This window comes from Camelus bactrianus, chromosome 4 (assembly GCF_048773025.1).
Source record: "Camelus bactrianus isolate YW-2024 breed Bactrian camel chromosome 4, ASM4877302v1, whole genome shotgun sequence".
Classification (NCBI taxonomy): domain Eukaryota; kingdom Metazoa; phylum Chordata; class Mammalia; order Artiodactyla; family Camelidae; genus Camelus; species Camelus bactrianus.
The window spans coordinates 57,236,067-57,257,103 of record NC_133542.1 but is presented as its reverse complement, the minus strand read 5'-3'; the positions used below and the strand labels follow the sequence as shown (position 1 = coordinate 57,257,103).

The 21,037-nt window shown below is 40.0% G+C and overlaps 1 protein-coding gene and 1 non-coding gene across 2 annotated transcripts in view; both read left to right on the top strand.

The window, feature by feature from the left end:
• SVEP1 (sushi, von Willebrand factor type A, EGF and pentraxin domain containing 1) overlaps positions 1–19,652 on the top strand; it is a 157,267-nt gene extending 137,615 nt beyond the window's left edge. The window contains exons 41-48 of the mRNA XM_074361981.1: positions 948–1,011; positions 3,618–3,791; positions 4,954–5,130; positions 8,282–8,452; positions 10,135–10,230; positions 11,997–12,092; positions 14,585–14,678; positions 19,243–19,652. Of these exons, the coding sequence (XP_074218082.1) occupies positions 948–1,011; positions 3,618–3,791; positions 4,954–5,130; positions 8,282–8,452; positions 10,135–10,230; positions 11,997–12,092; positions 14,585–14,678; positions 19,243–19,264 (894 nt within the window). The 3' untranslated portion in view covers positions 19,265–19,652. The remainder of the gene's footprint in view (positions 1–947; positions 1,012–3,617; positions 3,792–4,953; positions 5,131–8,281; positions 8,453–10,134; positions 10,231–11,996; positions 12,093–14,584; positions 14,679–19,242) is intronic.
• On the top strand, positions 14,915–15,018 carry LOC123612849 (U6 spliceosomal RNA). Its single transcript, XR_006720127.1, has one exon. It is a non-coding gene; the product is annotated as a U6 spliceosomal RNA (small nuclear RNA).
• Positions 19,653–21,037: the final 1,385 nt, after the last annotated feature.

Here is a 21,037-nt window from a genome sequence, read left to right as displayed (position 1 = left end):
GGCTTAGAGTCGAGCCCCTTAACACGTTACTTAGAACCGAATCTTTTTTTTTTTTAACATATAGTGTTACGAAGTTTTATTTCTCTTATTTTTTATTCCATAGTGAATTAGGAATTTAAAGCATGGGAAAAGGTTATTATTAAGAACATTGATGATTATAGTAAAAGACAAACAACAAAGAAGAAAGAAGGAAGGATGTGTAAAAATTATATTGAGAAATCAAAACCCAGTAATCTTAGCCTCTATCAGTCTATCATAACTGTGAGGGGGTTGGGGCGTGGAGCAAACAGCCTATAAAGCTCCCAAGCCTATGAGATATTGGAAAATATACCAAAAGTACATTGAGAATAACAACTATAAATGATTTTTCAAGTAAATTATATTATTTTTAGTCTATTTCAGAAGACAGGGAAATACATTTTAGAAAGATTTTTACTCAAAATATTTAAAGTTTTATTTGCTTGGGTCCTTAATAGTGTAAGTTTGTTTTTAATGGGTAAGTTGTGTTGTCAAAAAAATTCAATCCTGATAGCAATAAGGTATCTTGACAGATTGTATGTTCAAAGGTATAAAAAAAAAACAAATTCACATTCTTTGCTGTACCTCTCAGATGCTGAAAAATGAACTCAATTCAAAATATTTTAAAATATCCTAAGCAAATACCTCTGTCTGACGTTTCAAACACATTCGTCATCAGTCTTTGCTATTATTGGCTGTGATTAGTTGTCATTGAAATAGAAAGTGAAACAGATTATAAATTTTAGGTAGTTTGATAAAAACATTTTTGAAAGTCTGAACCTACCTCTTATATTATATTTATTCAGGGAATTTATTTAGCATCCCAATGCCAAGAGTTTCAAGTTCATAGCTGAGGTGACTTTGCATTCCCTCATTTTCTCATTATAGAGGTACCATCTTGTCAATGACCTATTTTCATTGGTCCACAGGGGAATGGGGAACGGGTCTGTCAGGAGAACGCACAATGGAGTGGAGGGATGGCAACGTGCAAAAGTAAGTCAAATGGAACTTAGTCCCCAGAATGATATGAAGGACACAAAATCCTGATGTGGCCACATTTTCTTTTTAAGTCATTGTTGTAACTAAAGAAAAAAAAAGGGAGTCCACGAACCGTATGAGAACCTCTAATGAGCTTTTGTTCAAGGGCACCAACCCAATAAAAGGGTAAAAAGCTGTATTAGAGATTAATGATTAAGTTGGAACAGAGCACAAGACTGCTGACTCTGGAATGGCAAACATTTTGTTTAGAAACTAGTTAATTATTGAGTTAATTTGCCTTCTTTTTATGGGTCCCCCTCCCCCCAAATAATTACAAATTAGAATGCTTAGACTTGTTGCTTTTCGGTGACTACTGGGTGATACAGACATCTTCTTAAAATGGTGTTGACGCATCTGTCCAATAAATGAATATTCGCATTTTTGGTGGAATCGTGCATCAGCTCATTTTATGAGAACAGCCAAGTTGACTTAGCAAGCCGTGGGTTAATTCCTATGACTTTATTCCCAATATATGGCCCAGATGATTCCTCTGCCGAAAGACAAGCTATTCAGATATAACGGGTTACCAGCTAAAGTGGCCAGCTTTTGATTTCTTTTGTTTTTAATAATCCTGGGCGGGGTCATCAAATTTTCAGACTGGAAGAGGTCTCTTAGACAAGCTAGTCTTCTATTCTCCGGGGAGTAACCAGGGCTAGGAGAGGGGGAGTGACTGGTACCAAAAATGAAGTTAGTGGCAGAGCAAACACTAGGACTCGGGGTACTGAATCTTTGTGGTTTGCTGTTGTTTCAAACATATTTTCTGGAGTGGATTCATGACCTGATTTTGCATGCATAGGAATCTAAAGTCTTTTAAGGACTGTTATATGGCTGAAACTCATTGGAGAATATGACTGATTTTTAGTTCTCAAAATGTTGTATAAATATTATGTATCTATGCTTTTAAAAATTGAGTGACATCTCAAGTCACAGAAAAGCACCATTGGGCATTTCTGATAATAAGATTTTTTATCCCAGCTGTTCATGATCAAAAAGTTTGTGAATGTATGTGCAGGGAGGGGAGGTGGGAATGAAAAGAAACATTACGTCCGGCGTAGAAAGCTGCTATGGTGTCGGTGTCGGGGATTGCTTCAGTCTGGCAGCAGGTTTAATTCAAACCACGTGACAATGATTTGTATAACTTCCGTCTCTAATCTCTGAAATGCATGATAGTAATAAAATACTCTGTATTTTTATAGCGTTCTATTATTCTCTATGGGAATAATATTCTTAGAGAATAAGACACCTGTAGCACATTGGAATACCCCAGGGAGCTTTGAAAATCCCTTGCTCTTTGGCATCCTGTATCAGTTAAGTCAGAATCTCTGAGGGTGGGACCCCACATCAATCTATTTTTGAAAATCCCAGGTGATTCCAAGATACAGCCAAGGTTAAGATCTGTAATACTCACCAGGCTGAAAGAAGTCGGTTAGCATCTTATTCAGTGGCTCTTAACTCTGAGTGAGCATTAGAATCACTGGGGGAGCTTCGAAGAGAATACCAAAATCTGGGCTACTACACAGAGATTCTGATCCATTTGGTCTGGGACAGGTCCTTAGGCATCAAGGCTTCCCGGGGACTCCAGTGTGCAGCCAAAAGTGACACCCCTGGTCTGGACCCCCTCCACTACCTTCACAAAGATCATAAAATCCAGATTCAAAGTCACTTTCGAAGATTCTGGGAGGGGTAGTCCTGACTTCCTCGCAGCAGTTTCCTGTTAATAATATTTCTCACTGATGCAAAATCATTCCTTACAATTACACTAAAACTATCCATCCATTTATCAAGTCTGTATATCCCCAGAAGCCATATAAAATGTCCCTTATCTAATTTTCCCCCAAGCTCGTAGTTCCCTGTTCTTGATACTTTCCTATTGTATTTTACTTTCCAATAATTTTATCTTCTATCTCTCCTTACAAGCAGCATGACCTTGACCAAATTAATCTCTCTGAGCCTCACTTTAAGTGTGAAACAGGATCATCTCAGAAAGTTGTTTGAAGTAAAATTGCTAGATTAGCCCCAAAAAGAAAAAAAAACCCAGGACACTCAGTTAAATTTAAATTTCAGATTAAAAATACATTTTAATGGAAATATATCACATGCAATATTGGAGCATACTTATTCTGAAAATGTGCTGTCTCTTTATCTAGTAATCAATTTTAACTGGACGTCCTGAATTTTATCTGGTCCTCCCTCGGTTTAAGAAATAAATTTGATGATGTATGAAAAGTCCTTGACTACTGTTGCGTCTGAACAAATGGGAATTCCTTTATTTTACCCATCTCCTCACCCATACCTCCAGCATTACTGATAACCAAAGATGACACTGTACAGGAAGGCAGCTGACAGCAACAGCACAGAATTCCAACCTTCAGCTGTCTGCACGTATTAATCCCAAGCTTACTTGTGCTAGGTTTTTTTTTTTTTCCTTCTTCAGTGCGTATCATTGCATCTCACAGACGAGTAGGCTTAATACTGTGTATGTTGCATCGAGTATCTTTAGTGGTGATAGCAGAAGGAGGAAAGAGTCAGGGAATCATTTAATATGAAGTTTTTCTTTTTAGAGACCAGATGTGAAGCTCCACTTGGGTTTCAGAACGGGGAAGCTGAAGTTGAAAATGTTACCACAGGAGTCCGCGTGATGTATTCCTGCAACAGAGGCTACAGCCTTGAAGGGGCGCCCGAGGCATCCTGCACGGAAAATGGGACTTGGAGCCACCCGGTTCCTCTCTGCAAACGTGTGTGTTGACCTTAGGAGAGGTTTAAGTCACATTCACTTTCGTAATTAGTTTCCCAAATGTCTAGAACACAGTGGAAACTCCACTGATAAGTGAGCTTGGCCCAGAGAAAACGATCCTTGCATATCCAAACCAAATTCTCTGGGGTATTTTTAAAAATCGACTTACATTATCCAAAACATTCTCGCTGAGCATCAGCATTTATCAGATTCCTTGGATGATTACAAGTCCAAGGCACTGAGAGAAAATGCAATTTAACGGAAAACTTTTGACATCAATGTATAATGAATTTGATTGGGGATGTGAAACGGGTGGAGAAAAATATATTCAATGTGCAATATTAATATAATAAGGTATATATAAATGTAGTGAATGAAGATAATTAGTTATATCCATTGGGATGAAAACAGTGTTCCCAGGCAAGGTATAAATTGAGAGAATTCTGGTTATCGTTTAAAATATTACAGTGCCTTTAAAATTCTGCTAACTCCCATCTCCCTCACCAAGACGCCTTTTGTGCCCAGTGAAAATCAGAAAAACCTAAATCGTTTGAAATCAGGGTTAATATGTGCAACCCACTCTTGCACTAAAAGCATCATTTCCTGTTTTTCCTTCAGACCCACAGAAATGAATTCATCTTTATCCATGAGCCCGGCAAATGCTACCATTTAAGTTCTCATACCCTGTTTATCGTACTGTGGGTCTGGAGTTAATATTGTTCTCACTCAGAAATGCCTGCTGATTGTCTGTCCTTCTGAAGGATGTTCAGTAAAAGGAAGTACAGAGACAGTGAGAAGTGTTTATTCCATGTCCTTAATATTCTTCAAATACCGAGGAAATGTTTGATACACCCCTTGATTTCTAGCAGTGAAGGGCCATGATTTCAGACGAGTATTTAATTTGCCATCTTAGAATATTAGGACCATGCGTGAGTGGTTGAATAACGTGGCATTTTCAGACCTTCACCTGATTTTATCCTGATGAATAATTTCATATGGATGGCAAGCAAGTCTGCAGTCTAATGTTTGAAGTTCTGTATTTTTAAGCCTCACATGGTCGTCACTGAGAGCCCAGTTCCCACAGGGCTCGTGCTCTGCCTTCAAAGAGGTCAATTAAGAAGAGAGGGAAGCGATCAGTAAGCATGTTGTTTCCTTTGTAACAGCAAACCCGTGCCCGGTGCCGTTTGTGATCCCGGAGAACGCTCTGCTTTCTGAAAAGGAGTTTTATGTTGATCAGAACGTGTCTATCAAGTGTAGAGAAGGCTACCTGCTCCAGGGCCAGAACACCATCACCTGCAACCCTGACGAGACATGGACACAGACAAGTGCCAGATGTGAAAGTAAGTCGACACGTGGACTCCCGTTAATTTCATCGGTGCAGAATGTTTTCTCGTCTTTGTGAGATTGTTTTCAATCAGGTAACTTCAGTGTGGATATTTAGATCCCTTTCTTACCATGGTCATCAACTTCTGTGTTGCTACTTTAAAAATTTTGTTTTAAAAAAAGGTCTTTGTGTTTCAAGCATAAAGAGAGAAAAGAAAAAAAAAAAACAGCTTTCTAGAACTAGGCTAAAACCTACCTGACTAGAATTCACTGAACACATTTTTCAAAACGTGCTCTTCTGAGAATGAGCGAGATGTTAAATCTAAAATACGTATTTTTCTCCACACCGTCAGAGCCTGTAAATCATCCTTTAATAGGTGTGGATACAAAAACCATTCACAGTCTGTCTCCAACTTGAGCCTGTCGGAACTGCCTAAAGGGCTTGTTAAAAACAGATTGCTGGGCCCACCTGACTCCGTAGATCTGGGGTGGGGCCTGAGAATTTGCATTTCTAACAAGTTCCCAGGTGTGGCTGATGACAGCGCTGCTGGTCCTCGGACCACAACTGGAGAACCTCTGGGCTTGCTTCGTGTTGATACTTAACACACAGTCTGGCAGCGTCTCTCGCTGCCTTGTGATAACTCTCGACATCTCTTAACAGACTTAAAGCCTCTCTCCTGCCCAATATCCTGCCCTCCCTTGTAGTCCAGGCTACTCCCTCCACAGCAATCAACTAACAAATATTCATTGAGTCTAACCAGAGGCAGATATACTGGGCTGCCTCGTGTAACTATATATTATGCCTACAGTGGCCTTTGTCTTCTGAATACTTGGGCTCCAAATAGTAAGATTAAAAAATGTGCGTATGAACGCCATGGGGATTCTGAAATCAGAGATCTGAGTTTGAATTCTATCCTTATGCGAGTGCTCTAACTCCTCTGAACCTCAGAATCCTCCTGTGTTAATATCACCAATAATACTTGCCTTATAAATTCGTTTTGAAGAATAAATGAACTGGTACATATCTGCAAAGTCTCCTGATGGGAAGAGTTGTAAATAATCCACGTCCCTGAATTTTCAACTCGCAGCTGACTGCAGTGTTAGAATTTTTATTTGACTCCAGGAAAGTGTGTACCATACTTTTAGCTGGGATTTGCATCCCAAATCCTTAGGAAATCTACCCCGAGTGAAGTGGGAAGAACTAAGTGTGTATAAACCTTGACTGTCTAATCTCGTTTAAAAAGCCACCAGCCTGAGCTAAAGCAGGCCAAGTGGCCTGATTCTGCCCACACATCCTCACACTGGTCTTGGCTCCCGGAGACTCACCCCCGGAAAGACATGCACCTATTACAAAGGTCCCTTCAGTGCATGCTTAATTATTCCTCAATATTCTTGAGAAGATCAGGGGTTGCCTAGGAGAGAAGGGGACAGTTTCACGGTTGTTTGTTGTCCTCAATCCCTCTTTTGCATTTTCTGTTAGACAGGAAGCCTTGGGCATAGGACAAATCTCCTTCCCCAAGGATCTGAGCAGCCCCACCTTAATCATTTTTTTTTCACTTTGTCCTGATATTCATAGCTGAAAATCAGTGATTCAAATTTAGCAGGCATGAGAATCCCACCTAGGGGGAGTATGTAAGATGTAGGTTTATCAGCTGGAAATCCCAGAAGTTTGTGTTGTTAATAGGAACCCAAGCTGGTTCCCATCTAGGTGGCCTGAAATCCATGCTTTGATAACCACTTCTCTAAACAAGCATCAGCTCACTGTGATCTTTTTACACGCTCTTCCCCGAGCCAGGAAGCAATAGTCCTCCAGTCCACTCAAGGCCAATAGCCTGCTCCAAAGGCCACTTTCTCTGTAATGCATACCGTGACAATCCTAATTAGACAGGCATCATTAGGTACATTCACCTCAATTTTCCTCTAGTGCAGTATCTCTAATACAGCTCTTTTTAAGTTGTATTACAGTATTTCTTCGTCTATCTCCACCCATTGGTCTGAGCATAGATACAGCATTTTCTTCATTTCTTTCTTTACAGTTTCTGCAACAGAGTAGGCATTAATATATATCTGATACGGGGGAAGGTATAGCTCAGTGGTAGAGTGCATGCTTAGCATGCAAGAGGTCCTGGGTTCAATCCCCAGTACCTCCATTAAAATAAATACATGAAAACCTAATTGCCTCCCCCTCAAAAAACCAAATATATATATTTGGTATTGGACTGACTGAATTAATTTTTTGAACTACCTTAGAAGCAAAAGAAGATTTAGAAGAATCAGATAAATGGACCGTCCCTTCTGGAAAGTTCTTAATAGCATAGTGACCACAAAGTGACCTTTTAGAAGCCAGTTCTCGAAGACTCATCCTAAAGTTAGCCTTATCCGACCTGGATGCTGATGAGAGTCCTGACTCTGGTCCAGTCCCTGTCCTGTGAGCCACCACAGGGCAACTCGAGTCATCTGGTTTATTCCTGTAAAATTCTCAAAGCAATATTAGTTATAAAAAAAATTTTATTTAAATATTCAATATATGTAGTTTTAAAAGAAAGAATTATCATTCAGTCTATTCATTCCTAAGGTGAAAGCCACTGCTTTTCCATCTTGGAAAGAGGGAAACTAGCATGAAACCTTGAGTTTCATAAACTTCATCAAGCTGTGGATATTGATGTCTCTTTAGGCTACAGTGTTCATTCATTTACTTATTTTTCAAATGTGTATTGCGAGCCTGCTGGATGCCAGGCACACTTCGAGGCGCTAACAGAACAGCCTTGATGGAGTGGGCAGCACCGCAGTGAATGGTAAAGATAGACTCTCAGTACTCCCCATGCTGTTCTCATCTCATTTGAAAAGCATCCGCTTGGAAGTTCTCCTGCAGCCACCTCTTTGGCGAGGTGTAAGAAGGCAGGAATTCTTGCCTTGAGTACAGAATAGCTCAGCTTCAACATATGAATCAGAAGACAAAACCTTTGATCCCATATATCTTAATTTTTGTGGACAGCAGCAGGTGATGCCTTTAGCGTCTGCTGTCTCTTAGATATTGTATAGGTGAAAAGGTTACCTTTGTGTATTTTATCTTAGCTCTTTAAATTAATTCGGCCTTAGAGATGAGACCGTGTTCTCGCCTATCCACTGCTTGGGTTAGTAGCACAAGCTTTTTTTTTTCCCCTATAGAAATCTCATGTGGTCCACCAACTCACGTAGAAAATGCGATTGCCCGAGGCGTGCATTATCAGTACGGGGACATGATCACCTACTCATGTTACAGTGGGTACATGCTGGAGGGTTCTCTAAGGAGTGTTTGCCTAGAGAATGGAACCTGGACATCACCTCCTATTTGCAGAGGTAGGTAAATATTTGAATGCTTAGTTCTTAGTGAAGCTGTAGGAAAATGTACATGGAAGCCTGGTGTGGCCAACCACTGTTTTATTTTGCCTTGGTTTTCAATTGTCTCTTAACATCTGTGTCATTCTCCTTAACTTTGTGGGTCTGAGTTTTCAAAGCTGGCATACAGAACTCTGGCCCGGCACACGGCCCCTGTCTGAGTCAATCATGGCTCCTTCCACAAGTCTTTGCTCCAAATCTTGGGAGTGTCTCCAGCTACTAGGGGGAGCTGTGTCGTGTCTGGAACATGGGGGCACCTCCTGGAGATTCAGGTGTTTCAACACAGATTCCAATTCTACCCACCCATCCTGGGCAGACCCCTGAGCCCCACAGGGGACGGGACAGCCCATCCCACAGGTGAAGTAGGAGATAAGAGGTACAGGGTGGCCCCAGGGGAGCAGAGCCCATCCCTTGGTCTCCCTGGCCGTGTTGGGGCTGGTGAGGTGTGCTCCACGTTTGCATGACCTCTGCTGTCTCCTTACTGGCTGGATTGAATTAGCAAACCCAAGGATGAATTTTGTGAGTACGTTCAATAGTATCTTCTTGAGGGGAGAAAGTTTCTGTGTTTAAAATTCTGTGGGAGGAGGGTATAGCTCGGTGGTAGAGTGCTTGCCTAGCATGCACAAGGTCCTGGGTTCAATCCCCAGTACTGCCATTGAAATAAATAAACAAACAAATAAACAAACCTAATTAACCCCCCAAATTTTTTTAAATAAAATTATGCAAAGTCGAAAGAGGTAGATAATGAAGCACCCTAATACGCTCTTCTGAAACTTACATTTTTCTACTAAGTTAGGATTTTTCTTCTACCAGTCATAATAATTGGTCCATTCATTCTACAAATATTTACTGAAAGTGAGGAAATAGGCTAGTGAGCAAGACAGACATAATCAAGGAACTAAAAGAATAATCAAGCTGTTGGATGGGCTGTCCCCATGGCCACGAACGAGGACATAGGTCAGATTTGGATTTAGACTGAGAAGGCCGAAGTCTTTAATGACTTTGGGGGCTGGGAGAATTGAGTAAATCAACGAATGAATGGCATGAGCCTCAGAAGAGGTAAGGGTTTATTGCAAGCGGAAGGAGATGCATTGTCTGGAAGCAGCTACAAGAAATGAAGCCACCAACACGTGGGTTGTAAGAGACTGTACAACCTCCTCTTGGGAGGGTTGCTGAGAAGGCGGCATCCTCACGGAATAGCCCAGGTTTCACTAAAAACCAGAAGTCGAGTGTGGTATGTCTGTTTACTCTCTTGTCCCTTTCTTCATTTGTTTAAGATACTACGGCACAGTGGTGGCACCAAAGAGCTACTGACCATCAAAGGCCTCCTTTGGCAGGGGCATTTCCCCTGGTTGCAGATCAAAAGAGACTATCGTTTATTTAAACCACCTTGTTCCCTCCTGCTGTGAATCCCCGTGTTACTAAAACCTTGCTATTTGCGGTCTCAGACCTACCCAGGCGTGTTTATGTCTCCCCTGAGCTCCTCGCATCACCCCCCAACCAGATCTTGACATTGGGTTTTGTTTGTCTTCCTTAAAACTCAATTCAGGGAAATACTGTGAAATGTACATGAGCTGTCCTGTTTTCTGACAGCCATCCTTCCATGATTCTTAGACGTATGACGCATCCTGCTTGTTTTCCAGCTGTCTGTCGATTCCCATGTCAGAATGGAGGTATCTGCCAACGCCCAAATGCTTGTTCCTGTCCAGACGGCTGGATGGGGCGCCTCTGTGAAGAACGTGAGTCGCTGTGTCCTCAGATCTTCCTCTGAGTCCCAATCATATGCCTGGAAGCTGCCAACTCAGGGGAGTTCCTAGGAACTGGCTTTACTAGGGGTAGAAATTCATTTGCTTAACTCCTGTAGCAGACCAGACAGAGCGCCTAGGGCTGGTCTAAATATGTCAGTTAATTGCAGCAGATCTAGAATTTTAGTGACGCTGAAAATATAGTTATCAAGATCCATTCAAAGCCATCTCCACCTGCCACCTGGCATGAATTTCCAAGTACTTTCTCGGGAAGCAGCTTGTAATAGAAGGTCTCCCAGCCTTGGTCTTCCCTTGCATCAAGTCCATTTATGTCCTACGCCGCTCACTGCTGCAGTTGGTATAAAATCACGGCTTTGCACAACACTGTACTTTGCAGGAAAAACTTGGAGTGCACCATTCACCCTTTTTCATTGAGGATAGCTCTTCCCAATTAAGAAAAGAAGGAAAGTGGGTGCTCCTATATCTACACAGTGCTTGACAAATTACTGTAGAATTTTGATTCTCATAAAAATACATTTAAATTTGAACTTTGATAAGAATGTAAATGAGTGGTTTTAATTTTTTTTAATGTCTAAACTACACTTTGTTTCAGTATCTTAAAATATATATATCTCTGAGGATAAAATGATTTCATGTTTCATTGGGAGTATGTAAATCACGTGAAGAGTCATTGACGTCATGGCCATGGCCATTGGTCTCTATCAGTTTTTTCCAAGGCCAGACATTTTTTAAGAGATTCTAAAAGTTTTTTAAGTATAACCGCTTTGCAAATCTAGAAGGGAAAATATATGATGGAAATAAATTTAGGCTGCTAAACAGCTCACCAAAGCACGTGTTCTCTCAGTGGTTCAGAAAGAGAAGAACCACATTTTTCATTCCTCTTCTCCCCTTCCTTCCCACTTAAGGCTTCCACACTTGACCTGCTATCAGGGTCCAAAGACTCCGGAAACATTTACCCTGGGGTAACAACAGACCTAGCTTGCTTTGCCAAACATGTTCCTGTTCTGCATTAGACTGGGGCTTCCCAAGCTTGACTCTGCGTACAGACCATCTGGGAGATGCTAAATGCAGGTTCTGATTCAGTAGATCTGGGTTGGGACCTGAGAGTCTGCATTTCCGGCCAGCTCCTACCTCATGCCAACGCTTTTGGTTTAAAAACCATGCTTTGGTAGCAATCCAATAGACCATCTCACTCCGTTTAAACAGACTATGCCTCTTGAAAGAGCTCAGTCGTTCCTACTGGGAGAAAAGATTGCCGTGGAGGGTGTAGAGGAGGCCTGGTTCAGTCACCGTCAGGCCTCAGCTCCAAGGAAGGATGAGTTGTCCCATCCCGGCTAACATGTTGCCAACACCAGCCCACAGAATAGCTCATCTGACTCCCATTCTCATACTTAATTCAAAATAAGACGAGAACCTTAAGGCAGCCACACCCTCGTAGAGCATTTTATGTAATGTGTAATGGACATTTGAAATGATAATAAATGGAGAACATTCTGCTCATTTTGTGAATAGAAAGCAAAGCACTTAATGTATCCTCTCCGAAAGAGTGCATTTGGCATTGGAGTCATTACCTTAGAGCTAAGGGTCCAGACTGACTTTCTCAACTGTGTTTTCCCAACGATACTGATTGATGTGCAGCAAGTTTATGTAGTGGTCATCCAGGGTTTACTCCTGCAAAGTGTCTTTTGAACCCTTGAGCGTACGCATTTTGATCAGGTCCTTCTCCATCTCCTTTCTAGCAATCTGCATTCTTCCCTGTCTGAACGGTGGTCGCTGTGTGGCCCCTTATCAGTGTGACTGCCCGCCTGGCTGGACAGGGTCCCGCTGTCACACAGGTAGGCCTCCTCTCATGGCTTGTTTTCTTGGTGACTTGGCTCCATGAAGCCCTAGAGGACACTGATGAGTGCGACTCAGATTCAGAGATGGCAGTGAGACAGAAGGGAATCAGAGTTTCTTAAGAATTCCTCAGGATGGCTCCCTGAATGGCAGTCTCCGTGCTAAACCTACAGTTGCCTCAAAGGCACCTCTTGGGGTCGTGTGACAACAGAGAGCATCTGAGTGGACTCAGTTATCAGCCTTCTTTATGTCATCTGCTCTCTTTTGCACAATGTAGAGAAAACATGATGCAGAATTTCAGAAGAATATTTATTTTAAACTCTGTGAAGCTCAATAACTAAATGTGTAGTAACTATGTAGAAAGTACACAGCTCTAAATAAATACAGTTTAACTTCAAGTGGAAAAACTCATCAAAGAGACAGTTCGTTAACATGACGACAGTAGCAAACTGTTGTTGATTGACTGGTGACAAATATGTGTGGCCCCTTATCAGTGCCTATCTCAAAGACAGCATTTATCCTGCTATACTTTGATACCCATTTAATTGCTTGATTATGTATCTGTCCCTGCCCTCACTAGATTATATCCACTGAAGGCAGGATGTTTCTTTGTGATCTCTGTATCCTCAGTACCTAGCATAGCACCTGCATGGGACAGATTTTTCAGTAACTGTCTGATAAATCAGTAAACTTAAAAGAACATATTTTTACCTTTTTAATGTCCTGATTTTTAAGCAGGCAAAAAGCACGGCTTAAAATAGGGAGACTGGTTAGGGAGTTATCAAAGCAAGAGGTAATAAAGTCAGGAAAAAGGATGATCCAAACAGATGAATTTGAGAGAAGTTAGGGAGATGAATCAACACTCCTTGGCTATAGATTTATCGTGAGAGTAAAGGTCTGAGAAGAGTCAAGACACGTTTCCAGTTTGGGTTCCTGGTGGAAGGTGGTACCATTTGCTGAGATAGAGAAACCATGAGGAACAGGTGTGAAGGTACAGGTAAGGAGTTAAGTATGGATGTGCTGAGTTTGAGGGGCCTGGGGAACATATAAGGGAGAGGTCTGACGGGCAACGGGGTGATGGTTTAGGCTCCCAGAACAGATGTGGAAGTCAACCTTGGAAAACTTATTCACGGGGGTAAAAATAAGACTGGGCAGAAGACACATAGCAGGAGAAGGTAGCCCAGAATGGAACATTGGAGGCACGCATGTTATCAGGATGGAGGAGGATACAGGCTTTGAGACAGGAAAGTGAAAATAATGACAAATTTGCTAGCACAGTCAGGTACTGCTAAATCACACTCTTGAAAAGGAGTAGTTTTATATGTATATATATTGCAGAATTTATGGAGAATTAGTTGTGGATTATTTGGTTTTATTTTTGCTATTTTTAACCCTGCTTTGTTTCATAATTTCCTTTTCGTTATATTGCAAATATGCGCATTCTATTGGCCTGCTTACGAAGAAAGCTCTCCAAGGGCCAAGACTGTATTTTGTTTCTTATTCTCTCTTTCCATGCTTGTCAAGTGCCTGGTTTGCTGGCATTTTCCACATAGTTTATGAATGAATGATTTAAACAGTGACATTTGTTTAATATCTCACCAAAGTTGAGTTTTTCAGCTGGGGAAGGCTACATTTCCAAGCTCTAATGAGGCCAAAATGATGAGACTGAAATGTTTCTCTTTTCCAGCTTTCTCCCAACAGGCATTTTATTTTCTCTTTGATACGTTAAATTTGTTGGTGTTAGATCTTTATCAGTTTTTAGCATCTTTAGGGTTTTGGTTTTTTTCTTTTTAACAAATAGATTGATACCGGGGAAGACTTTGATTATGAGACTGTGGATTTGTGAGAAAGATATCTGTCTGGTAAATCTCTAGGTGTCCACTCAGGATTTCATCTGTAGCTAAATTTTTAGGCTAATTCAGAACCCAAACAGACTCCAGGTTCTGTAATTCCAGTTAAAGTTGGTTAAAAAGCCATGAAGTTTGTCTCCTAGGAAACACAAAGGGCTTTTGAGCCATCGGTTATTTTAGACCATCGACGTTCCTGGTTTATCGCCATAAGCGCTGATGTCTGATGGAACGACTCAGTCGATCACAGAGTGCAGTGCTAGCTCCCTCAAGAGATTTACAATTTAATTGCACATATGAATAATTTGCGGCTCAAAACAGTGTGTCAAATTGGTTGCATAAAGAAAAAGATTAAAGAAGACAAAAATCACTGGACTTGGAGTTATCAGCAAAGGTTTCAGTATGTAGGGAGATCTTGACCTGGGACTTAAATATGGAAATTGACTAGCTGGGAAGGGAAAAGGGAGGTCATCCCACATAATGACATGAGGTCGAGCAAAGTGGCAGAAATGCAAAAGGTAGTCCCTGGGGAATGGCGGTGGCTGGAGCAGAAAACAGAGTCAAACCTTATTCTCCATGTCTTCATGGACATCTTCAGAACTACTAAGTATTAATTCAATAAATGCTTGCATTTTTCATCCCAGCTGTTTGCCAGTCTCCCTGCTTAAATGGTGGAAAATGCGTCAGACCAAACCGATGCCACTGTCTCTCGGCTTGGACAGGACATGACTGTTCCAGGTAAGACAACCAAAACTCCTGTGTATCTAACATAAAGAGACTGAAATTCAAGTTACACTGTCTCAAGAGTCAGAAGGTATCTCTAGTTCAAATATAAGCATTTTGTATCCAAAATCACCCATTTCGAGATACTCTCTAAATCTCAACTAAAGCCAACACAAGGAAACATGAGTTAAGGATTGGCAAATAAAACAATGATTTCTCAAAAAAAAACAAAACAAAACACAAATCATCTTGTGCTCACTTTTGCAACACAGGTACTGAAATGGGAACAATGCAGAGAAGATTAGCATGGCCTTTGCACAAGGACATGTAAATTTGTGAAGCATGCCATATTTTCCCACAATAAAAAAAAAGAAACAAGGCTTAATTAAACAAATAAACCAACTGCCTTCTTGAACAGAAGCTGGCATCCTTTGGATGCAAGGATGCAGAATAAACTCAGTACATTTTATCGATGTTCATTTGCATTCCTGATAACAATAAAAAATAGTATTGAAATTGATGATAAGAATTTTTTTAACCTTTTTTTATTGAGTTATAGTCATTTTACAAGGACTGTTTATTTTTAAAGTCAAAATTTTTGTTTCATATATTTTACTGTATATATATATTCAGGATTTAATTGACTGCAAGAAAATTTATGTAAAAATACATTCTAGCAATTCCTATTTCTAACCAGGTAAACATCATAGTTGGGAGAAGATTATCACAAAAATAAATCAAGGGAAATTAGCTTTAAAATAATTTAAACTTTTCTATTGAGGTATAATTGCATACAACATTATCGTAGTTTCAGGTGTACAATGAAACGACTCAAGATTTGTGTATCTGTTGGGCAATGATCACCACAATGTCTAGGTAACGTTGTCACCAGACATAGTTACAAAGATTTTTTCCTTGTGATGAGAACTTTGGAGATTTACTCTCTTAGCAACTTTCAAATGTCCAATGCAATGTTTTATTCATTATATTCATTATAATTGCCATTACTGTACATGACATCCCCATGACTTAATTTATTTTATAACTGGAAGTTTGTATCTTTTGACTCCTTTCACCCATTTCCCTCACCCCCTACCCCCACCTCTGGCAACTGCTAGTCTGTTTTCTGTATCTGTAAGTTTGGCTTTGGTTTTGGTTTTTAGATTCCACATACACGTGAGATCATATGGTATTTGATTCATTTCACTTAACATAATGCTCTCAAGGTCCATCCATGTTGTCTCAAATGGCAAGATTTCCATTCCTTTTTATGGCTGAATAATATTCCGTTGTGTGTATTTCACATTTTCTTTATGCATTCAATTATCAGTGGACACGTAGGTTGTTTCCATGTTTTGGCTATTGTAAATAATGCTGAAATGAACATGGAGGTGCAAATATCTTTTTGAGTTTGTGTTTTTGTTTTCTTCTGATGGATACCCAGAAGCGTACCGTAGAACATATGGTAGTTTTATTTTAAATTTTTTAGGAACCTCCATTCTGTTTTCCACAGTGACTGCACCAATTTACATTCCCACCAGTGTTCCCTTTTCTCAACATCCTCAACAGCACTTGTTATTTCTTGTCTTTTTGATAACAGCCATTCTAACAGGTATGAGATGACATCTCAGTGTGGTTTTAATTTGCATTTCCTGATGATTAGTGATGTTAATCATCTTTTTATGTACCTACCTGTTGGCCTTCTGTTAAGTCTTCTGTGGAAAAATGTCTATTTGGACCCTCTGCCCATTCCTTTTGGAATATTTTGGATATTAGCCCCTTATCAGATATATGGTTTGCAAATATTTTCTGCCACTCAGTGGATTGTCTTTATTTTGTTGATGCTTCCCTTTGCTGTGCAGAAGCTTTTTAGTTTGATGTAGTCCCACTTGTTTATTTTTGCTTTTGGTGTCAAATCCCCCCAAAAAAATCATCTTCAAGGTTGAGGTCAAGAAGCCTACCACCTACATTTTCTTCTAGGAGTTTTATGGTTTCAAGTCTTACGTTCAAGTCTTTAATTCATTTTAAGTTAATTTTTGTGTATGTGTAATTTGTGTAATATAGCAGTCTAGTTTCATTCTTTTGCATGTGGCTGTCCAGTTTTCCCAACACCATTTATCAAAGAGACTATCCTTTCCCCATTGTATATTCTTGGCTCCCTTGTCATAAATTAATTGATCATATATGTGTGGATTTATTTCTCGGTTCTCTATTCTGTTTCATTGAACTATTTGTCTCTTATTAAGCCAATACTGTACCATTTTGATTACATATTTCATCAGACTATTGATAAAATATTTTCAGTATTAAAACATTGTTCTCACAAATATTGCAGTGTTGGAACATTACCAGCTCTATTTTGGAGTATGGAGAATTATATTACATCACTTAGATTTGTATTATGTACATTTACTTCCATCTTATAGGAATCATTAAAAACAAAGGGATACTTTCATACTCATTTTTATAAGTGGGAAATTTAGTTAACTGAGAAGAGCTTTCATTTTCCCATGGCCTTTTATTTCATTTTGATTGGAATATGAAAGTCAACTTGCAAAGACAAAAACCTATTTAAATACAAACTGAATTAACAACAACAACAACAAAAAACTGTCTCATGACACTGAATTTCTTCATATCATCTCAAGTATATGCCATCTCTGCAGAGGGGGAAGAAACTGAACCTCAAAAAACAAATTTGAATTGTACAAGTATGTTTAGAAGCTCCCAAGATAAAGATGCTAGTTTTACCTGAGAGCAGAGTTGAAAGAACTTAAGAAAATGAGAGTAAGGTGGGAAAGGATTTCTGGGGAAAAACAGAGAACAAAGAAAAGGAGAGAGAAAAAATAAGGAATGAGAATGACAGTGACTCAAAAAGGAGCAGGAAATATTTGCAACATTCTTATTATCGTAGACCTTGTGTTTCAACTTCTTCATCTTACAGGTGAGAAAAGGAGATTCAGAGTTTGTGTGGTTCCCTAATATCAAAATAGAGTTGACCTTTAAACAGGATAGATTTGAACTGTGTGGGTCTTCCAGACTTGTTTCAATAAATACATACTACAGTCCAACACAATCTGCAGTTGGTTGAATCCGTGGATGCGGAACCACAGACACAGAGAGCTGACTATAAAGTTACACACCGATTTTTGACTGCGTGGAAGGTTGGCGCCTCTAACCCCCACATTGCTCATGGTCAACTGTCCTCCCATAGGAGCTCCTTCTTGACTAGGGGAAAGGTAGTTATTCGCTTATGTGAAAATATTCTCCATGAATAAAAAGAACAAAATCTATATATTAATGCAAAAGAGTGATAAAGGAATCCAAAAAAATGATGGCAAATTAACCTGAGAGGCATTTCCCACATTCATGGAAAGGTCAACTTCAACCCAGAGAACTCCGCCCCCTTCTACTGTGATAGATTTTTCTAGGAGACCTGTGTTAGGTAGGACTCGCTTACTGCAGCTCCACCTGGCTTAAGCAAAGGGGAAGGGGTTTGTTATCACCGTAATGGGGCCTTGTATGGAACTCAAAGACATGGGTTGGCTGAGCTTCAGGAGGACCAGACTGAGGACTTGAAAGCCGCCTGAAGCCTCTCCACCTCCCGTCTCACCTCCTCTCTCCAGCATCTCCTCGGTCCTCGCTTTTGCTGCAGAGTGGTTTCCTCTGCTGTTCAGTGCACATAAAAGGACAGAGCTCCATTTAAAAATCCAGGAGAAAAGCTCACTAGTCCAGATTGATTCAAGACCCCACAGCAGATCAGTCAACTGTGGTCCTAGGTTCTAACACGAAAGGTCATTCATTTTGCTAAAACTTTTACCTGACCTCTGGGTAAAGGGCAGAGGAGGCTGGCAGTTCCCAGAAGAAAGAAAGGTGGAGTGCAATTCCCTGAAATGGGAAGGGGAGAAAACTTCCCTTTTGAAATCAAAACAGTAAATGTTTACAAATAATTTTCAATTTCCTTCTCTCCCATGAGCTTGAGTGCCTTAAAGATTGTCTCCCTCAGACTTAGTACCAGCACAGAAAAATTGGTGCTCAATCGATGCTTGTTGACAGAGCAATTTCCGGGCATCCGTGACAGCTGGTGGAGAAACACTCCATGGCATTCATTAAGTCCCTCCACCTGCAGCTTTCCCCACTGACGAATAAGACTGACCTGGGACCATTCCCAGAAAGTTCAGCCTTAAGAAAAGAGATTGTGTTTTCTCTGATCTCTGTGTGCAGAACGTTGGTCCTAAACAAATGCCATCAATAAAAACCATAGATGGTTAGTCCTGTCAGAGACCTTCAAGTTCACGACGTCCAAACCCCTCGTTTTGCAGGTGAGCGGATTATGAGAAGGAAACTAGGGACCGAGTCAGGACTAAAACTCAGGTATCCTGATTCTCAGATCTCTCCTCACCTTCACATTTCTTCACGCCCCTCGTTCTCTCAAGGAGTAACCCTCATCCATACAAACAACGTCTCAAATGATGCCCAGATGTCTGAGACGTCCAATCCCGTTTTAAGCAGCTACTGAACAGCCGTTGCCCCTTCAGTTCAGTCTCTTCGGTTGAATCTCTTTATTTTTTTGTTCCAGGAAAAGGAGGACTGGGTTTTAGCCACCGCACAACCAGCCAGCTCTCCTAAAAGCAGGATCATCTCTTCCCGGTCGTCCTGGACATCCTGGAACTTACGCAAAGAAATTCCAACACGGTGCTGGGTCTTGTTCTGTTTTCGTCAACTTGTTCGCTTTGGGTTTCCCTTTTGATCTTGTGTTATCTTTTGTTATTTCTTGTGACAGCCTTTCTGACATGTTTCCATTTTTAAATATGCCTGTATTTTCTATACAAAAATATATTCAATAGATGCTGCTCCACTCTCACAAATGTACATACTCTGCTGTCTATTGAAAAAGTTCCTGGTACACATTTTTATTCAGTTACTTAAAATGATTTTTCAATTAAAATATATTTTGCTACTAAATAAAAAAAAAATTTTTTTTGTTTATTGGATAGTGCCATTTTGTGAGGTGGCCAGGGAATAACAAAGAGGTTTGATGATCTATTTTTGCTTTTTTTTTTTTTTTTTTGGCATAGTTGACAGGATTCATGATGATCTTTAACCTTTGTTACTGGCACCACAATACAGGACCATATGTAGCGTACAAAGAAATTACAGTAGAGGAGACCCCATCCTTCGAGCTCCATCTTCTTTACAGTATGTGTCACAATAAAGATTCCCTTTTGTTTAATCAGAAAGTAACTATTGCACATACTACCCTCCATACAAAATGCTGTCTGTCCTGGTGCTGAGGGCAGCCTGGCTAATTCCTTCCCCAGCATTTGGAAGGCTACAGGCATCGACTTAGTGGATCAGAGGGGAAGAGCATAGTGACCATGGTTCACCAAATAAAATGCTCCTCTTCCTTCTCACAGCTGGAATAAGAAATTCAAGAACTGGAAGATTAATAGAGAGCTTATTTCTGGGTCATAATCCCACTACTCACAGCTTTGGGATAAAGGAGATAGGAATAGGAAGACAGGGAAAGGGAAGGAGAAAGACAGATGGGAGAAGCTCCCAGACCTGTGCTCCTGGCTCCACCTGCAAGAAAAGAATTGAGTTTGCACAAGGCAGAGCTGAGCTGCCCCTTGGTCCCACGGCTTCACCGTTAACTCCATCACTATCCTTCTCCCGGGATAAAGACTTCCCCAGACTTCTGAGGGAAGAAAGCCAAAATACTCGATTTTGTTTAAAATGGGAAAATCACAATCAACAGTGGTAATGTAATTCCAATCATACTTGACATATTGGATTTTTGTTCTTGGAACATGACCAAATTATTTATCCTAATGTTCATTAAGGAGAAAAAAAGGAAAGTAAACTATTTTAAAGAAAAATAATGAAAAGGACTGTCTTTACTGAAAATCAAAACATAATAAAAAGCTGCACTAATTAAAATAGTGATGCTAGATCAAGAATCGCAAAAGCATCAGTGTGAAAGTCTACACCTATCAATTTAAATATTCTATTTAAAAACTCATAAAACATCAAGAAAACATCAACAGTGGAATTTTTGTTGTAAAAATACTAGAAAATGAGAAATATTGAGTGACTGATGTTAGACAATTGGTCAAAATTTTTTAAATCTTTTAATTTATATTCTCACCACATAAAAAGAAACTCAAGGTGGATTAGGTTGGTGAACATTGATATTAAAACCATAAAAATGGGTTTTAGAATTAATTTTTCTCAAATATTTGAATGCTTAAAAGAACCTTCTAAACTTGGAAGTTACAGAAAAATCACAGTAGGAATGATAAACATTTAATACCATAAATAAATAGAAAGTTTGGGCTGTCATTCAAAAGTTCATAATCAGAATGGAAAGATGT